Below are 20238 nucleotides of genomic sequence, written 5' to 3'. Positions count from 1 at the left end.
AGGAGGCGGATCAGAGAGGTGGCTGATGGGAGAGGTGCTGACAGGCAGCCATAGCTGTTGGCCACGCCCTAGCCTAGTGAAGCCCTGAGACTCCGCCCCTCACAACACATCCAAGCTCCAAGCAGCGGCTTTTGTATACGAATGGCCCTCTCAGTTGCAGTTTAATCTAGCAAAGGAGGAGAGGACTGTGGTTCACGCTGTTGCTCCTGAAGGGTGCAGTAGCTGAACTGCACCCCATTGGAGATCCAGAAGCCAGTGTTCCTAGTGCTCTGTTTTAACCCCTCACACATTCAGGAGGCGGTCTCAGTGAGCACCAAAGCCCCACTGAAACAAAGTGTGTCTCCAGTGCAGCAGTTCTCCCTTTATAGACACAGCAGGTCCTCACAGACAATTGGCGTGGAGTCAATTCCTCCCGTGTACCAACAGAAATCAAGGCTTAATTACACCAAGACTTTGCACTCATCCCACAAAGGGATATAGCAAAAGCAACCACCTCAGGTGGTTGGGGAAGCTGAGCTACTGGCCCCTATAGGTCACCAACCACACAAAGCCACTCCATCAACACAGGGAGGCAGCCAAAATGAGGAGACACAGAAGCATGTCACGAGTGGGAGAGATTGAGGAAAGTAAACTACTGGACGACACAGAGTTCAGAATCACATTTATAAGGTTACTCAAGAATCTTCTAAAAACTTTTGGGAAATATGATGAGACCTCCAAGAAGCTTTGTGAAACCTTCAAAGACCTTAGTCAGAATACCAAAAATATGGAAAAGGACCAGTCAGAAATTAAGCATACACAGTCTGAAATAAAGAATATACAGAAACTCAACTATAGATCAACGTGCCCCAAGAATCAAACCAAATATTTGAAATACAAGGAAGCAAAAAATCACCAAACCAGAGAGGAAAAAAGAAAGAAGAGTCCAAAAGTATGAGGATAGTATAAAGAGCCTCCGGGACGGTTTAAAGCGTACCAACATCCGGATTTTTGGGGTGCCAGAAGAAGAGAGCAAGCAGGATATTGAAGGCCTTTTGGAAGAAATAATGACAGAAAACTTTCCCTACCTGGTGAAAGAAATAGACCTACAAATTCAGGAAGTGTACAGAACCCCAAACAAGAGGAATCCAAAGAGGACCACTTCAAGACACATCATAATTAAAATGAAAAGAGCAAAAGACAAAGAGAAAATCTTACAAGCAGCAAGAGAAAAACAGCTAGTTATCTACAAAGGAATACCCATACAACTGTCAGCTGATTTCTCAACAGAAACTATGCAGGCCAGATGGGAATGGCAAGAAATATTCAAAATGATGAACAACAAGAACCTATAACCAAGATTACTCTACCCAGCAAAGCTATCATTCAGAATTGAAGGTCAGATAAAGAGCTTCACAGAAAAGAAAAAGTTAAGAGTTTATCAACACCAAACCAGGATTACATGAAATGATGAAGGGTATTCTTTAAGAAGAGGAAAAAGAAGAAAAAGGTAAAGGTAAAAAATTATGAACAACAAAAAGGCATCAAATACATACCTACCAACAAGTGAATCTAAAAATCAAGTGAATAAGAAATCTGAAAAACAAAATGGACTGGTGAATACAATAGAATCAGGGACATAGAAAGGGATTGGACTAACAATTCTCAGGGGGAAGGGGGGTCTGAGGAGTGCGGGAAGAGATTGGACAAAAATCTTACACCTATGGATGAAGACAATGGCAGGGGTAAGGGCATGGGATGGGGTTGGGAATCAGGTGGAGGGGAGCTATTGGGGGCAGGGGGAGGAACACCTGTAATAATCTGAACAATAAAGACTTATTATAAAAAAATAAAATGCACTGATTCACACGAGTAATATGCAGATTTACCATCTCTCCAACACACAAGATGGCTGCCCCCATATGGTCAAAGATCTTGCCCCCATGTGGATACAAGATGGCCACCACAAGATGGCCAGCAGGGGTGGGCAGTTGGGAGGCACCAGGCCTTCAAGGGAGGGCAGTTGAAAGGGACCAGGTCTGCAAGGAGGGCAGTTAGGGGTGACTAGGCCGGCAGAGGAAGAAAGTTGGGGGCAAACAGGCTGGCAGGGGAGCAGTTAGACATTAATCAGGCTGGCATGGGAGTGGCTAGGGGGTGATCAGGCTGGCAGGCAGAAGCGATTAGGGGCAATCAGGAAGGCAGGCAGGCAAGCAGTTGGGAGCAAGCAGTCCTAGATTGTGAGAGGGATGTCCGACTGCCCATTTAGACACAATCCCAACGGGCAATTAAACATCCCTCGAGGAGTCCCAGATTGGAGAGGTTGCAGGCGGAGCTGAGGGACACCTCCCTCCTAGCCTCTAGTAATATAACAAAAGTGTAATATGCTAATTCAAGCAGACATCCTTCTGGATGAAGCAATGGTGGCAGGGCCGAATTAGAAGTGCTGCTGTGGTGGGAAGGGGCCAAGGCAGAGTAACCATGGCAGAAGGGGCTGAGGAAGCCGCTGTGGTTGCGGGGCTTGCACAAATTTTGTGCATCAGGCCTCTAGTTATAAAATAAGTAAGTCATGGGGATGTAAGATACAACATGGGAAAATAGTCAATAATATTGTACTAACGTTGCATAGTGACAGATGGTAACTGTCTTACTGCAGTGATTATATTGCAGTGCATACAAATGAATCACTATGCTGTACACATGAAACTAATATACTGTTTTATGTCAATTATACTTCAATAAAAAAGCTGTTTACTAATTCAGAAGCTACCATGGTGTTCACAGTATTTAAGTGACCAATATAACTCCTTCCTCCTATGAGACCAGTGTAATTTGTGCCTATTTTCACTGCCCACCTGGATGCAAGCAGCTGACTTTATTATGGCTTCCATGTGGTTGTGCTCACACACCAATACACTGAAGTACCGTTTTTTATTATGTACTAGAGGCCCAGTGCATGAAATTCATGCACTGTGTGTGTGTGGGTGTCCCTCAACCCAGCCTGCATCCTTTTGCAGTCCGGAACTCCTTGAGGGATGTCCACCTGCCGGCTTAGACAGTCAGACATCCCTTTCACATCCAGGACACCTCGTTCTTTACCACCTGTCTGCAGCAGAGGTGGGAGAGGCTCCTGCCACTGCCTCTGCACTAGTCAGCTGTGCATCTGGCTTCTGGCTAAGTGGCACTCTCCCTGTGGGAGTGCACTGACCACCAGGGGCAGCTCCTGCATTGAGCATCTGCCCCCTGGCAGTCAGTGCATGTCATAGCAACTGGTACAATAGTTCTGCTGTTTAATTGATTTGCATATTAGAGTTTTATTATATAGACTATATTTTGATTTCATGTTAGGTAAGTTATAGCAGCTATGCCTTTCATATCAGGATAATAAAGGATACATTACAAAATACACTGAGTGGCCAAATTATTATAATCTCTGAATGCATAATAATCTGGCCACTCAGAGTATATGCCATATAATAAAAGTCAAACATGCAAATTGTCCCCTCGATCAGTTCAACCAACAGGCAGGCTGGCCAACGGCCCATGTCCCCTCCCCTTGGCCAGGCTGGCCGGACCCCACCCATGCATGAATTCCTGCAACAGGCCTCTACACTACACACACACACACACACACACACACACACACTGAGTGGCCAGATAAACAGGGGCACTGGATGTGACAAGAAAGAAAAACTATCCTGGTTTTAGGGAAAACAAGTATATAGCATCATGAGTTATAAGTTGATGTGGAAACACCATGAATATGTAGATATGGTGAGATGCTGTGCGTTACAGAATTATTATTTTCAAGTCAAATTCACTCATTTGTGTGCCTACTGGCTAGCTTATGGCAAGCAGGAACATCAGGGGCAATAACAAGAGATAAATTTAACTGAAGAAAAAAAGTGAAGCTGAAGCTGGGCACCTTTCCCTAGAACACTGATTCTCAAATATTAGTGTGCATGAAAATAAAAACAAAGTTCCTAGTCCCTCTCTCTAGAGATTCTGATTCAGTAGGTCTGTGATAGGGCTCAGCAACCTGAATAAATAACAGGAATCGCTCTACTCTGATGCAGCATCTCTGTATATCAGGGCTTTTCACACCAAGTGCATACAAATCTCCCAGGGACCTATCCAAAATGCACTCGGCCTGGCCAGCTGGTTGAAACATCGTCCCATGCAGGTCTGATTTCCAGTCAAGACATATACCTGGGTTGCTGGTTTGATCTCCATGCATGAACAGAAGGCAATCAACTGATGTTTCTCTCTCTCCCTGCCTCTCTCTCTCAAATCATTAAAAACAAACAAACAAACAAACAACCATATCCTTGGGTGAGGATTAAAATAAAATAAAATAAATAATAAAATAAAATAAATAATAAAATAAAATAAAATAATAAAATATAAAAATGAAATAAAATAAAATAAAATGCAGACACTAATTCAAGAGGTCTGAAGTAGATAGGGCCTGGTTCTCAGTATTTCTAACAAGCTCCCAGGCAATGTTGATGTTTGCTGGTCCACGGACCACACTTAATATTACACTTTTTTCCCCCATTTTGGGACTACAGATTCTATAACATGCAGAGAATGGAAGACAGAAAACTCACCTTCAGCCTGGCCAGTGTTGCTCAGTGGCTGAGCATGGACCTATGAAACCAGATGGTCATGGTTCAATCCCTGGTCAGCACACCTACTCGGGTTGTGGGTGTGTGTGTGTCTGTGTGTGTGTGTGTGTGTATTAGTATAAAGAAAACTCACCTTCAACATCCACATTCCTTATTCTAAAAATGAGATGGGTGTTTGTATAACTGAACAGGATTTTTTTTCACTAACATACCATCCTACATATCAAAGGGCTGAATTGTGGAGGAAAGCAGTGCCTAACCTTGGGTCACCTAGCAGTGGGTCACCTAAGATGGTGGTGTGTTGGCTTTACCCCAAATTATGAAAGTTTTTATTTATACTGTACTGAAGAATTTGCTGTCACAAAACCAACGGTTCATCTGGATCTAGGCTGCAATATCAACTTACACAAAAGTCCAAATTCCCGTGCATTAGTCATCACTGCAGAGAGACTGTGGCACCTCCTTCACATGGAGAGAACCTTTCTATATCCATATATCTGAAATCATCTAGCTGTCCTGACAGCAGGAGGACAGACTTCAGATAGTTTAGGTCTGAGCAGAGGACTATGGAATTACTGCATACAGTTTGAAAATCTGTCTACAATGTTTTATATGTGCTATTTTTAAAATATATATAGATGTCATTAAGATAAAATTTGAAAAATAATCTCAAATTAGTTATGTAACATTATATATTTTCTCAATTAATGGATAGTAAAAGACAATCCCCTATCACTTGTGGTTGTCATAATGTTTTGACATTAAAAGGGGGTCCTTGTTATAGAAGTAGCTTGACACAGTCAAATTCAAATCCTTCAGCATTACAGAGGATAAATGATACATGTCATTATTAAATATATATTTTTAAACAAAAATTATGCTTACACACTAAGTGGCTAAATTTCTCATTTCATAAATCAAGAAAGAAAAAGCTGTTGCAGAATATAGCCTCAGATGTTTTAATAGGAGTTATCTTATTCACTGTTTACAGGATTCTCTGATGAAAGTGGGCTGGTCACTAGCCAGGTGACCCAAATGACGCCAAAAACCCAGGGCAGCTCAGGGGCCATTAAAAGTTGACAGTCTTGGCTGGCTTCACCTCATCCATTTCAGAAGACAGCCAGCGGTACGTGCGATGACGCCGCAGCACCTCGATGGCCTTCAGTTCCAGGGGAGTGGCCTGAATACCAAGGTCTTCCAAGCCAGGCAAGTGAGGCAATGTCATGTCGGTGATGTGAACCTTTGAACAAACAAAGAACCACAGAGAACACTGACTGCTGTCTGAGAACGCCACAGGCTATCCAGCAAGCACTCAACCCTCCAGCTGAGACCCATTACTCATGCTGATACTTCACTGTTTTCAGAGGATATGTGGCAGTGCTTGATTCCTGGCACTCTCTAAAAGTTGACCACAGGAAAAGGGTTTAAGGAAAAAAGGGCAAGTTCACCAAATAGCAGCTCAAAGGTCCCCAACACTATCCACAAGCACAGAACACAGGCTCTAAGGGAGTCATTCTACAGATTTAAACAGAAATAAATCTAAAGTGAGAGTCATAGGTTGTCAATTTTGTCAGAGGTGGCTTTATAGGTTTTAAGTAAAATATAGGATTTAAAGCCTGTGTGTCCATGCTCTGAGCACAGGCTTTCTGTTTCAGTTTTAACTGCTGAATTACAGAAATAACCAGTATTTGTGCTTGCTCATTAAGAGATAATATAGCCGAAACCAGTTTGGCTCAGTGGATAGAGCATCGGCCTGCCAACTGAAAGGTTCCGGCTTCGATTGCGGTCACGGGCATGTACCTTGGCTGCGGGCACATCCCCAGTAGGGGGTGTGCAAGAGGCAGCTGGTCGATGTTTCTCTCTCATCGACGTTTTTAGCTCTCTATCCCTCTTCCTTCCTCTCTGTAAAAATCAATAAAATATATTTTAAAAAAAATAAAAAAGAGATAATATATTAACCTTTGTACTCCAACTATATTTAACCTGGTTGACTAATGCTCAGATCTAAAAATCCAAACCCATCTTGTTTGTAAAGAAGGAAAATGAACTATAAGACTTAAAAAGATCCTTCATTCTCCCACCTGACCAAGCCTGCAATTCTTTTACCAGTGCTGTAAAGCAACCTCCAAACCAAATCTAAAACCCATTAAGCCTACTGTAATAATACTTCTTCATTTACAAATGTGAGAGGCACAATAGTGCAAGGTACATTCTGATAATTAGTTCTCTTGCCCAATTTTTTATGAATATACAGGACACCTTGAAATGGTCTTAGCTTTTTACCCTATCGGCTGTCCGTTCACATTTTTTCTCCAAGGACTATTTTTTCATCTTCTCTATATTTTAGCTTTCAGGTAACATTCAAAGGACAACCTGGCTATTTCTTATTGATAAAAGGCCAATAGGTCTTCAAATATTATTCTTATTTTATTTTGTGTCCTCCCTATAAACTTTTATAGGCAGTGGGTGAATGATCAATGAGTCAGACTAGAATGGGAGACAGCAGGCTGGGAAGAGAGAGAGCTCTGGAGTCCAACACACTGCACAGGAACCAGAGACACAGCAGGAGACCACTCAAGGCAGTAAGAAAGAAAACTCTATCCATTTGGATTAAAGTGGGTAGAGGAGATACAATTATTTCCTTTACCTTTCTATAAGTTAAAAAATTTAAATACTATTATAAACATTTTCATAACAAGCTGGATAAAATGATAGAAAGAGAAGTTGTAAGATCTGGCGCATATTTGAGGGTTGCCAGAATCATACTTGCTAATGGTGTAGAGCTGTGCTTTCAGATAAGATAGCCACTAATCAAATTTAAGTTAACTAAAATTAAATAAAATTCAAAGTCACACAAGCCACATGTCAAGTGTTCAATAGTGACATATTGCTAGTGGTTACATCATAGACACTGTAGATCATAAAACATTCCCAGCACTGCAGAAGTTCTATGAGAGAGCACTGATTTAGATCTAGATTGGATGGGAAAGAAAAATCCTACATTTTTGACTTGACAAACAGAGCTAATAGTGATATTGCTCATTGTGATGACAGAGGCAGGTTTGCAATTCTATTTTTGGACATGTTCTATTTCAGATGACTATAGTATTATCTAAATTGGTAAGCACCCATTGCTGGGTTGGGGAGCTTTTCAGGGCTGGAGATAGAACTGCAGTAATGAGTTACAGACAGCAGCTGGAGCTAGGTGAGGGTCATTTAGACAGAGGATAAGCAAAGATGGCAAAAGGCTGAGGAGAGAGCCCTTGAGTCCCTGAACATTTAGAGATCAGGAAGAGAATGACCCAAGAAGGCAGACCGAAAAGCATGGCCCAACAAGAGGAGAAAATCCAAGAGAATGTAGAACTGGCCAGAAAAGAGACGGAAATTCAGGGTTGCAAGGAGAGAGCACCTCATGGATGCAGCAAGATGATGTCAAAAAACTCACTATGGATTTGGCAGAAAGAAGATCACAGGCACCCTTGGAAAAAAAAACAATTTTAGGGGGAAAATGGGAATAAAAGCCTGAGTGAAGTGTGTTAAAGAAAAAATGAAGTAAGAAACCGTCAACAGCAGGCACAGTGAGCACTTCTGCGTTTTGATGTAATGGCACAAACCAACAGGGTGGAAAGGGAGGGTTTTGTCTTTTAAAAAAGAGTGGAGCTTTTATGGCATGTTTGTATGCTGAGGGAAATGAGCCAACAGAGAAAGGAAAACTAACAGCATCAGAGAAAAAGTAACAGAGGAACCACACCCTGGAGCAAGCAGAGAGTGGGGGAGTCTGAGTGCACAAGTAAAGGCTGATCTTTCCAAGAAGGTAAAAGACAGACAAGAGCATGAAAATAACCCCAGCAAACAAAAATCATTTCTCACTGCCAGCTTCTATAATTGGGTTCCTCTTCAAATCATATAAATCTCTCATCTTTTTCTAACTTACCCATCTATGCAGCTCTCTGCCCAGCATCTATCCATGCAGATGTTCAACACACTATACTCACCCGCTCCACTTTATCCCTCGTTGTCCAGGGGTCAAATGGACTGATTTCAAAGACTCGTGCTATCAATCTAGACAAAGGAATAAACACAGCACATGGGGTAAATGTCTCTATGCCCAATATTTAAGCTATCTTACAAGAACCACAGGAAGAGACTGCTCTAGAGGCATTTTTCTTTAAAGAAAACCTCCCAGCTCCAGCCGGTTAGGCTCAGTGGATAGAGTGTCGGCCTGCAAATTGAAAGGTCCTGGGTTCAATTCTGGTCAAGGGCACAAGCTGGGGTTGCCGGCTCAATCCCCCGTATGGGTGTGTGCAGGAGGTAGCCGATAAATGATTCTCTCTCAGCACTAATGTTTCTATCGTGATTTCTCTCTAAAATCAATAAAATATTTTTAAAAAATAAAGGGAAAAAAATCACCCAGTTGGCATGGCTCAGTTGTTGAGTACCAACTTATGAACCAGAAGGTTCTTCGTTCAACTCCTAGTCAGGTTATATGCCCAGGTTGTGGGCTCGATCTTTAGTGTAGGGTATACAGCAGGCAGCGGATCAATGATTCTCTCTCATTATTGTTGTTTCTATCTCCCTCCCTCTCCCTTCCTTTCTGAAATCAACGAAAATTTAAAAATTAAAAGAAAGAAAAGAACCAACATCCTGGCACAACTCTCTGTGAGGTTACCTTTTCTTTCAAGTTAACCCAGAAGTGTAACCCTGTAACTCCTTATTCTCTACCAAAGAGACAACTAATCTTAAAAATTAAAAAAAAAAAAGCTACTATCACCAACAAAACAAACAAAATGATCCAACATTCACAAGTCTGAAATTCAATCTAATTTAAGCCTCAGATATTCAAATATGCTTCCATTAGCATGTAGGGCAAGTTGAGTAGTGTGCAAATATTAACAAGACCTACTGTGTGCCAGGCACGGGTCTAGGTGTTAGAGATAGAGATGTGAACAAATAGCAATACTCCCCCGTTTTTTTGTTTTTTTTAAATTATTATATATTTTTAAATTTATTTTTATAGAGATAGGAAGGGGAGGGGGAGAGAAAAAAACATCAATGTGAGAGCATAACAATTGATTGGCTACCTCCTGCCACACCCCAAATGGGGATGGAACCCACAATCAGGGCATGTGCCCTGACTGAGGATTAAACCAATGACCCTTCAGTGCAGAGGACAACACCCAACTAACCGGGCCACACCAGCCAGGCCAATGCTCCCCTACAAAAAACATTCATTCATTCATTCATGCATTCATTCTATCCTTAAAACACTCCTTTTCCAAAACTAATACTGCATGTAAACTATAATTGAAAAAAAATTTCAATTTTTTCAATAAAGACAGAAAGTCAAAACATCACTATTCTTTGGGTATTTAGGCTTCCAAACTCTACATATTTCACTTAAGCATTCTTATTACACTTTTTTAGCCTCTGTGACAAAGTTATTCTGCTGGTTCTTTAAATGTAGGTATTCCTCAAGCTCTGTCCTAGCCTCCCTCTTTCACTCAACACTATACACTCTTCCCTACCTACTTCAGAATCATTATAAGTATTAAATGAGGAGGAAGTAAAGACAGCCTGAAAATAGAACACTCTCTATAGGTATTATCATCACACTACATTCTAACTGACTACTGTTCTGATACCTAGTGGGGGGTATCAGATGTTACTGTAATATCACAAGTGCCTAGTGCACTGCCTATGACACAGCAGGCATTAACTGCCATGCTGTTTATAAAAAAAAATCTGGCAAACTGAATGTGAAAGTGTGTGACATAATTCTGAGCTTCTAAACCTATAAATGGAAGAAGTGAACCAAGAAGCAGGGAAATATGACAAGGCAACCATAGGCAAAGTCTAAACCAACCTAGCTCCTTTCCCCAACTGCATGACCAGAATGGTTTAATAAAGAGGAGTCCCTTTGCCAATTCTGGGTAAGTGATATGAAACAGAGAAATCTGATCTCTCCTTTATCCAACCTGCCAAGATACTTTTCCACATTAAAACTCAGTGATTTTTAATTGGAGAATTTGAAGAACTGCAGATTTAACCCATCAACACTTCCTTTTCTTATCCACACTAATCTGCATTTCCCTTTCTTAGATGTCTTTGGTTCTTTCCTTAGACTAACATCAAGATATCAGGACAACATTGTAGTTAGAGATTCTGAGACTTCACTATAAAGGATATACTCCCTATAACCCTAAGTGAGAGAGCATTATGAACAAATGTATCTAGTTAGCTCTATTTTAGAAGGCACAAAAAGAAGTGCTTTACTTACTGATAGGCAAAACGTGGCAAAGGGTATGGGAGAAAGGGTCTGTGAGCCATAGCATAGATATACTGCACCAGGTCAAAAAGTAAGTATCGATTGGGCCTATGAAAAACAAAATGCAATTATTCAAACTATTTGCACCCACAAATTGACCTTTTTAATTTAACAAAATAACATTTTTCCTATAGCAAATGAACACATATGCACTATGATAAATATAGATTAGCACAAAGGAAAACCATCATAATCCCACCAAAGACAATATTAATATATTGTATTTAAAATATATCCTTTTCATCTCCTTACATATATATTGGTGTTTTTATAAATATAAGATTACAGTTCATCTTATTCTGTAAAGTCTTTTTCATTTAACATTAAATCACAATCATCTGTCAATGTCATTAAATATTCTAGTGCATGTTTAATACTTGCACATACTGCATGTATAGTAATTATAACTATTTTACCAATTCCCAATTTTTGGCTGTTTAAACTATTAAAATATTTTTCTTTTATAAAATAATGCTTTAATAAACATTCTTATAGTAAATATCTATACTCATCCATAATTATGTGTTTACTAGAGGCCCGGTGCATGAAATTCATGCAGTCAGGGGATAGGGTCCCTCAACCGGGCCTGAACCCTCTTGCAGTCTGGGAGCCCTCAGGGGATGTCTGACTGATGGCTTAGGCCCAAAGAGTGGGCTTAAGCCATCAGTTGGACATCCTTAGCATTGCCATGGAAGTGGGAAAGGCTCCTGCCGTCACCGCTGTGCTGGTCAGCCTTGAGCCCAGCTTCTGGCTGAGCGGTGCTCCTCCTGTGGAAGCACACTGACCATCAGGGGGCAGCTCCTGCATTGAGTGTCTGCCCCCTGGTGGTCAGTGCAGGACATAGCGATCAGTTGTTCTGTTGTTTGATCTATTTGCATATTAGCCTTTTATTATACAGGATTATTATATAGGATAATACATTCTAGAAGTAGAACTAGGTAAAAAGTATACTTTGAGATTTTTTTTTTAAATCAATCTTTATTGTTTACTTTGAGATTTTTAAGGCTTTTATTGAATATATCCCAACTGCCTTCTGAAAAGGTTATATTTACATAAAATGCTAGTAGTCTTCCTCACCAAAAATGAATTTAGTCATATAAAAATAAACAAAATTGCCAAAACCGGTTTGGCTCAGTGGTAGAGCGTTGGTCTGCGGACTGAAAGGTCACAGATTTGATTCCGGTCAAGGGCATGTACATTGGTTGCGGGCACATCTCCAGTAGGGGGTGTGCAAGAGGCAGCTGGTCGATGTTTCTCTCTCATCGACGTTTCTAGCTCTCTATCTCTCTCCCTTCCTCTCTGTAAAAAAATCAATAAAATATATTAATCAGCTTAACAATAACCCACAACCTTCGGACCAACTTAAAAATCAATAAAATATATTAAAAATAATAATAAAATAAACAAAATTTTGTCAATCTGACAGGTAAAAAAAAAAGGTACCTCAAAGTTTTAATTATTATTATTTTAATACCAAAGATTAATTTTTTTCTTTATATATTTTTGGTCTTTTACACTTCCTTTTTTTCCTCCTGGGGTCCCTATCTACAAGAATGATCTGTTAAAAGTTCTTTATATTTTAATAATAAAGTTGGAAATATCTTTTATTGTTTATTCTTTACATTTTAATGTTTAAGTGTTTTGTAGCATATAAAAGTCTAAACATTCACTTAATACTACTGATTGCTTTTATTTTATGGTTTGGCTTTATATTTAGAAAATCCTTCTCCAGTCATCAGTGACATAACTTTCCATATATCTTTACTAATACTTGTACCAATAAGTTATTTTTAAATCCATAACATCAGTATCTTTAGCAATATGTTTTTGTATTATTATAAGGTAAAGATATAACCATTTACTGAATTATCTAACCTTCCCCCATATTTTTAAATGTTGTCTTTATCACATACCATATTCTTACATATACTTAAGACTGTTTCTGAACTTTATATTCCATTCTCCTAATCTGAATAGTTCTGAACCAGTAAAACCTCGCTTTAGTAATTGCGTCTAATACATTTTAATATCTCTTCACCCACTTTCCTAATCCCTTTTGCATAAGAAAGCCTGTGTTAACTCAGTGAAATGAAAGGAATTTATTAGTAAGAACCTCATCATTCTGATATTTTCACCCAAAAGCAAAACAAATAAAAAGTCAGAAAATGTCAGCTAGGAGACAAAGCCCTTAAATAGCTTTTTTCTAATACAGAAGGATGTGAAGATCACTGCAGGGCATATAATATATGCTGTGCCAAAGAACAACCTGTAATCTTTTTGATGCCAAGCAATGCTGGACCCATGGGCAAACTAATACGTAATATCCTTCCTTTTCAGCTCTTCTAAAGCACTATGTGTTCCATTAACAGTGATTTGAAGACTGGTTTAAATGCCCCTGCTCACAGACAAAGGTACACTGTAGCCTGTGTCCCTCCCAGCTTAGATTTCATGGTCATTCCTTTTCAAATATCCTCAGCAAAATCTTGTCCTCCAGCCTCCTCTCCACTGTACCAATGTAGCAAAACCCATACTCTGGTTAACCCAAATATTCACCTTCTCAGCGCCTAAACCACCAGCAAGACAGAGTTGTAGAGAAAGTACAACTGGGTGAATGGACTTCACCTTTGATTTTTGATCACTACCTTGAAAATGGAAGACTTAGTTCTTCTGCTTTGCAATCCTATTCTCTCCTAGGAGTGCCCTTTTTCTGTTCTCCTAAGTAGTATTTCCATCTCTTCTGTGTCAGACTTTCCATACACCTCTCTGATCCACCCCATCCTTTCAGTGATGATCTCCTCACTTGTCTGTTTATCATTTTCTTAACAGTGTCTTTGGAATACAAATGTTTTTAATTTTGATCAAGTCTAATTTATCCATTTTTTCTTTTATGGTGTATGCTTTTGTCATATATAAAAAGCTCTTTGCCTAACCCAAGGTCTAGAAGATTTTTTATTAATCTTCCAAAAGTTTCAACACTTATATTTAGGTCTCTGATATATTTTGAGTTGATTTTTTCATGTATGGTGTGAGGTAAGGGTCAATGTTCATCTTTTTGCATTTGGATATACCCGTACCATTTGTTAAAAAGATCATCTTTTCCTCTTTGAATTGTTATGGCAACTTTGTCAAAAAGACACCATCAATAAGGTTTATTTCTGGACTATCAAGTCTGTTTCACTGACCTATATGTCTATTTTTATGGCAGTACCACACTTGATAATTACAGCTTTATAGTAAGTTTTGAAATTAAGAAGCTTAACTGCTACAACCTTACAATTCTTTGTCAATATGGTTTCAGCTACTGTGCTTCTTTTGCATTTCCATGTAGATTTATAATCAATTTGTCAATATCTGCAAAAAAAAAAGTCTGCTGGAATTCTGATAGGATTAAGTTGAAAATATAGATTAGTTTTAAGGAAATTGCCATTTTAACAATATTAACTATTCTAATCCATGAACATGAGATGTCTTTCCATTTATTTAGGTCTTCCTTAATTTCCCTTAGCAATGTTTTGTAATTTTCAGTGTATAGGTCTCTACTTCTCTTGTTAAATTTACACTTAAGTATTTTATTCTTTTTTATGCTATTTTGAATAAAACTATTTTCTTAATTTTGTTTTAGATTGTTCAGATGCTAACAGGAAAATTATTTTTTACTTGCTGATCTTGAACCTTAAGATCTTGCTGAACTTATTAGTTCTCACAGGAGTGTGTGTGTGAGACCATAGGTAGTTATTAAATGAACAATAAGCAGAATGGGCCAATATCATATAATTAGTAACTATGAAAAAAACTAGAAGCAAAATTCAGGTCTTATGCTTCTGCCTTAATCTCAAAGTGTCAAGAAAACAAGGAAACTTTTCCCCTGGAACTGAAGAGGCAAAAGAGAAATATAGATGTATTTTTATAATTTCATAAGGGAAAATACCTACACTGCCAAGTCTAGCATTACTTGACCCATCACTGTGCCAAACAAGTATGACTTACCATAGCCTAGCAAAGAGACTTAAGTGCCTGGGCAAAGCCAAAGAAAATGGCTAATTTATCCCAGAGCCATCCCCACTGAGCAGGAAGCAAACAAAGTTTGTAAAGCCATTTCTGTTCATCTGTTCCTTAGCATCCTGTTCTAAGTACCTCTTAACTAAATTGTGAGGTGTTTGAATCTTGTGTTTTACAAAACCTGTGCTAAACACATTTTGTAAGTGATTTTTCTAGGTCATATATCTGCATGCTAATGTACCAAACTGGGAACTCAAAGAGAGACATACATCTTGCAGCAGCTGGTTGACATGGAAACACACTGTCTTTTTAGGCACCAAAAATTTTTTTTTAACTAAACTTATAATAATAAGGAAACCTAAAAATGTATGAATTTATTATCCTGAAAATAAATACTATGCATCTGGTTGAGAGAGAAAAGTGTCTTTTTTGTAGAATCAAATATTTCTTAGGAATTAGGCTATCCCTTCATTGTTGAATCAGATCTCCACACGTCACAAAACATCAGGCACCACTAGTTTCCTTCACAGAACGATGGGGTTCTGAGCCAATTATTAGATGGATCTGATACTTTTGAACTTGACAGATTAAGTCTTAGTTTTTAGTCTTAGTCAATTCAGTATAAAGGTTCTAAACTTATCTATGTCATAATTTAACAATTTCAGGAAAGTCAATTTAACTGTGTCTCATTTTTCTGGAGAACAAACTTCAACAAAGAGAGCATATAACAAAAGATCAGTCTTGCACAGCGTTAGCAACTGTATCCTTAGCTAGCCATTTTCTACCTTTGGGGGCATTAAGATACTCTAGCAAAATTAATTTGATTTTGTAACTGTACTTATCCCCTAAAAGTATTCTGTGTTTTAGCATTTATAGTAATATCCTTTTATATATTAAAAACTGAAGTGATACAAAACCGTCTGTGGTGGTCATGGGACTATGTATATATAATTCTCTAGGGTGGTTCTCAGCCTTTGGTGACAGAAAAATCACTTATTATAAAGCAGATTCCCAGGTTCCTTCATATTCTGATTTAATATAAGCATTCAGAAGATTCTGATAATGATGGCCTTTGGACAACTCTTTGAGACACACTGGTCTCAGGACTAAGGTAGTAGGTTTCTGGAATAAATACATAGAAGAAAGAAATTATAAAAATGCAATGAATAAATCTGTTAGTGAGTGACATGTTTAGAAATTATTGTTGCTGTAAATCAATTGGTACTTCATTTTAACAGGTAACACAATTTTAAAGTCAAACTCTAACCACCTACCCAACAAAGGCAAAAGTTTTCCCTTTGGCATCTGGCTCCTTAACTGCATTCACAATTCCTTTGGACACATCTACAACCTATAAGAAATTGTAACACATGTTTAGGTGATTGTTTACAAAGAGAGGGAAGAAAATACAGAGATTAAAGAGAGAGAAAAGAAAAAGAAGGGAGATAGGAAAGGAGAAAAGGAGGGATGGAAAGAGGGACGAAGGAAAGAAGGCCACATCAATCACACACACAAAGACAAACCCATGAAAAAATTAAAATAATGGCTTGTCCATTTTCAGAAACTTATTGTAGAACAGACTTCTTAAGAGCTCAAACCATCTCTACATTGGAAGTTTTAAAATACTTTTTCTAGTCAAAGATATTTATCTTCATACTAGAGGCCCAGTGCACGGATTTGTGCTCTAGTAGGGTCCCTCATCCAGGCCTGTGGGGATTGGGCCAAAATCGGCAATCAGTCTGACATCCTGCTCATCCTAGCCCCACTGTGCCTGCCACCACTCAGTAGTGCTCTCATGGAGGTGGGAGAGGCTCATGCCACTGCAGCTGCGCTTGCCAATTGTGAGCCCAGTGCCTGGCATCTGTTGGTCAGTTAAGCAGCACTCCTACTGTGGGAGCGCACTGACCACCAGAAGGCAGCTCCTGCTTTGATTTTCTGCCCCCTGGTTGTCAGGGCGCATCATAGCGACCAGTTGACCAGTCATTGGATAGTTTGATCACTTAGACTTTTATATATATATAGATGGCTGTCATGGAGCATCATAGCGACCAGTTGTCAGGGAGCATCATAGCAACCAGTTGACCAGTCATTGGATAGTTTGATCACTTAGACTTTTATATATATATATTGGGTCGGCAACTAAGTAATTGCGGATTTCACACATATATGGCTTCAGTTGAATTTTTAGGTTTGCAGACGTAGTACAAATGTAAAACACATTTTGTATTTGATAGTTGGCTATTCAGTTGTTAATCAGTAAAAAAAGTTTTTTGATCTGTTTTGTAGTTTTTGTTTGGCGTTCGTTGAAAAATGGAAAATCAAAAGGAACATTTTCGTCATATTTTGCTTTTTTATTTCCGCAAGGGAAAAACGCATCACAAGCTCATAAAAAGTTATGTGCTGTTTATGGTGACAAAGCCTTAAAAGAACGGCAGTGTCAAAATTGGTTTGCCAAATTTTGTTCTGGTGATTTTTCACTCAAAGATGAAAGACGCTCTGGTCGTCCAGTTGAAGTTGATGACGCCCTAATCAAAGCAATAATCAATTCGGACTGTCACAGTACAACACGTGAGATTGCAGAGAAGCTTCATGTATCACATACATGCATTGAAAATCACTTAAAACAACTTGACTATGTTCAAAAACTCGATACATGGGTTCCTCACGAACTGAAAGAATCACAGTTAACGCAACGCATTAGCAGCTGCGATTTGCTAAAGAAACGTAATGAAAATGATCCATTTTTAAAACGACTGATAACTGGCGATGAAAAATGGGTTGTTTACAACAATATCAAGCAGAAAAGATCGTGGAGCAGGCCAGGTGAACCAACTCAAACAACATCAAAAGCTGATATTCATCAAAAGAAGGTTTTGTTATCAGTTTGGTGGGATTACAAAGGAATTGTCTACTTTGAACTCTTACCACCCAACCGAACGATCAATTCTGATGTCTACATTGAACAACTAACGAAATTAAACAATGCAGTTGAAGAAAAGCGGCCCGAATTGACAAATCGAAAAGGTGTTGTATTCCATCATGACAATGCAAGGCCACACACATCTTTGGTCACTCGGCAAAAATTAATGGAGCTTGGTTGGGATGTTTTGCCACATCCACCATATAGTCCTGACCTTGCACCATCTGATTACTTTTTGTTTCGATCTTTACAAAACTCCTTGAATGGTAAAAATTTCAATAATGATGATGATGTCAAATCGTACCTGATTCAGTTTTTTGCTAATAAAAAACAGAAGTTTTTTGAACGTGGGATTATGATGCTGCCTGAAAGATGGCAAAAGGTCATTGATCAAAATGGGCAATACATTACAGAATAAAGTTATTTAGTTCCATGAAAAAATTGTCTTTGATTTTCTTTAAAAAATCCGCAATTACTTAGCTGCCGACCCAATAGATGGCTGTCATGCCTTCCTGATGTGCCTTTGCCCACCACAACTCCAAGTTCCTAATTCTGTTACTAAACTATCTCAAATTATTAGGCTAAACCACATGGGCTGGCCTATAATTCTACCACTTTGACTTTCAAAAATAATTAATTTTATATAGTTTCAAATCTATGGTTTTCAACCTGGGGTGACTTTGACACCCAAGAGACATTTGGCAAATGCTTAGAGACAGTTTTAATTGTAACAACTGGGGAGTTGGTAGGGGATGCTACTGCCATCTGGTGGTCAGAAGCCAGGAATACAGCTACAATAGCTCCTACAACAAAGAACTGATTATCTGGCGAAAAATGTCAATAGTGCCAAAGTTGAGTGAGAAACCCTAGTTCAATATAATATGGAATCCAACATGCTCTCTCACCTCTGGGATCCTGTACATACTGTTCCCTCTGCATAGGATACCCTTCCCAAAACTCTTTATCTGATTTACTGTTAGTCATTTTTAAGGTCTCATCTGATATGTCATTTCCTCTGGGAGGTTGTTCCTGACCATCAAGTCTAGCTAGATTAGGTATCCCTCTCACATAACCCTATAAATCTCTCTCTCAGTCATGGCATTGATCACACTGCATGATCATTGCTTTGCTAATATGCCTCTGATGGAGAACAACTTGAGGATAGCAAATGTATATATAGTTAATCTATATCTGCCATGACATGTACAGTGTGTCTAGTACATTAAGGGATCAATACATTTTCCTTAAATGAACGAATAAGACATAGAGAATTCATGTCACTCTTGGGTAAACTGAAAGGCAACCCAGTTGATTCAAATTGACAAATAAGAAAATGACAAGAGTTTTAGGATTAGGATAAAATCAGAAAACTGATCACCCTTCATCCACAATACTTACAAATACTGGTTGTTTCACTGTCTTCTTGCCCAAGGACACAAGAGGTACACCACCAAAACAGCGCATATCTGGCAGAAGAAAGAACTATTCTTAGAACGCCTAAGCTGTTAAAAACTCATCACCTCCAGGTATTCCAGGTTAGCATAATCATTTTGCATAATAGAAATACTGAAATAAATGTAGGTGAATCTGAGGAAATGAATGAGCAGATCTTTTCTTTTCAGACAATAGATATGGAAAGTAAAAAGGCCAAATACAGGGTGAGGCAAAGGTAGGATTACAGTTGTGAGTAGGTGAAACACAGAGTTTATCCTTGTATTATTTGTTAGTATATTATTTTTCATACTCACAACTGTAAACCTACTTTTGCCCATCCTGGATTTAAGGACACTGAGAGAAACGGAAACAGGTCAAATGGCTTGGCTACTTGTCTTCTACTCTATACTGCTAAATGTATCACCACTCCTAAGACTGGATTCGAAAACAAAATTGCAGCCCATTTTAAGGAGGATATAACTATCAACAGATCAGTGATATAACGTACATAACCCAGAAAAAGATGCTGTTAAGAATGGGAATTTAGGCCCTGGATGGGTGGCTCAGTTGGTTGGCCCATTATCCCCATCCACCAAAAAAGGTTGTGGGTTTATTCCCTACTCAGGGTGCATACGGGAGACAACCTATTGTTTCTTTCTCACACTGATGTGTCTCTCTCTCTCTCTCTCTCTCTCTCTCTCTCTCTCTCTCTCTCTCTCTCTCTCTGTTTCTCCCTCCCTCCGCCAACTCTACAGTCAATAAAAATATATCCTCAGGTAAAGTTAAAAAAAAAAAAAAAGGAATTTAGTATATAAAAAATGCAGTATCACAAATACATGGAAAATGGAAATATTATTTAATGTATGGTGCTGAGACAATACTACTTGTGGAAAAAAAGAAATGGTTCACATCTCACCATAATCTAAAACAAATCAAAACCCAAATGGATTAAATGT

General features: G+C 38.8%; 1 protein-coding gene across 1 annotated transcript in view; it reads right to left on the bottom strand.

Annotated features, from left to right (window-relative positions):
• Nucleotides 1–5549: 5549 nt before the first annotated feature.
• NDUFA9 (NADH:ubiquinone oxidoreductase subunit A9) overlaps nt 5550–20238 on the bottom strand; it is a 37174-nt gene continuing 22485 nt past the window's right edge. The window contains exons 7-11 of the mRNA XM_084880346.1: nt 19247–19314; nt 16203–16279; nt 10882–10977; nt 8600–8666; nt 5550–5844 (exon numbers count right to left, since the gene is read on the bottom strand). Coding sequence (XP_084736472.1) covers nt 5674–5844; nt 8600–8666; nt 10882–10977; nt 16203–16279; nt 19247–19314 — 479 coding nt within the window. The 3' untranslated portion in view covers nt 5550–5673. The remainder of the gene's footprint in view (nt 5845–8599; nt 8667–10881; nt 10978–16202; nt 16280–19246; nt 19315–20238) is intronic.

Source organism: Pipistrellus hanaki (assembly GCF_964339955.1).
Source record: "Pipistrellus hanaki genome assembly, chromosome: 3".
In the NCBI taxonomy this organism is placed as follows: Eukaryota; Metazoa; Chordata; class Mammalia; order Chiroptera; family Vespertilionidae; genus Pipistrellus; species Pipistrellus hanaki.
Note: the sequence above shows the minus strand (reverse complement) of the source record. Positions and strands in the feature narration are given on the sequence as shown.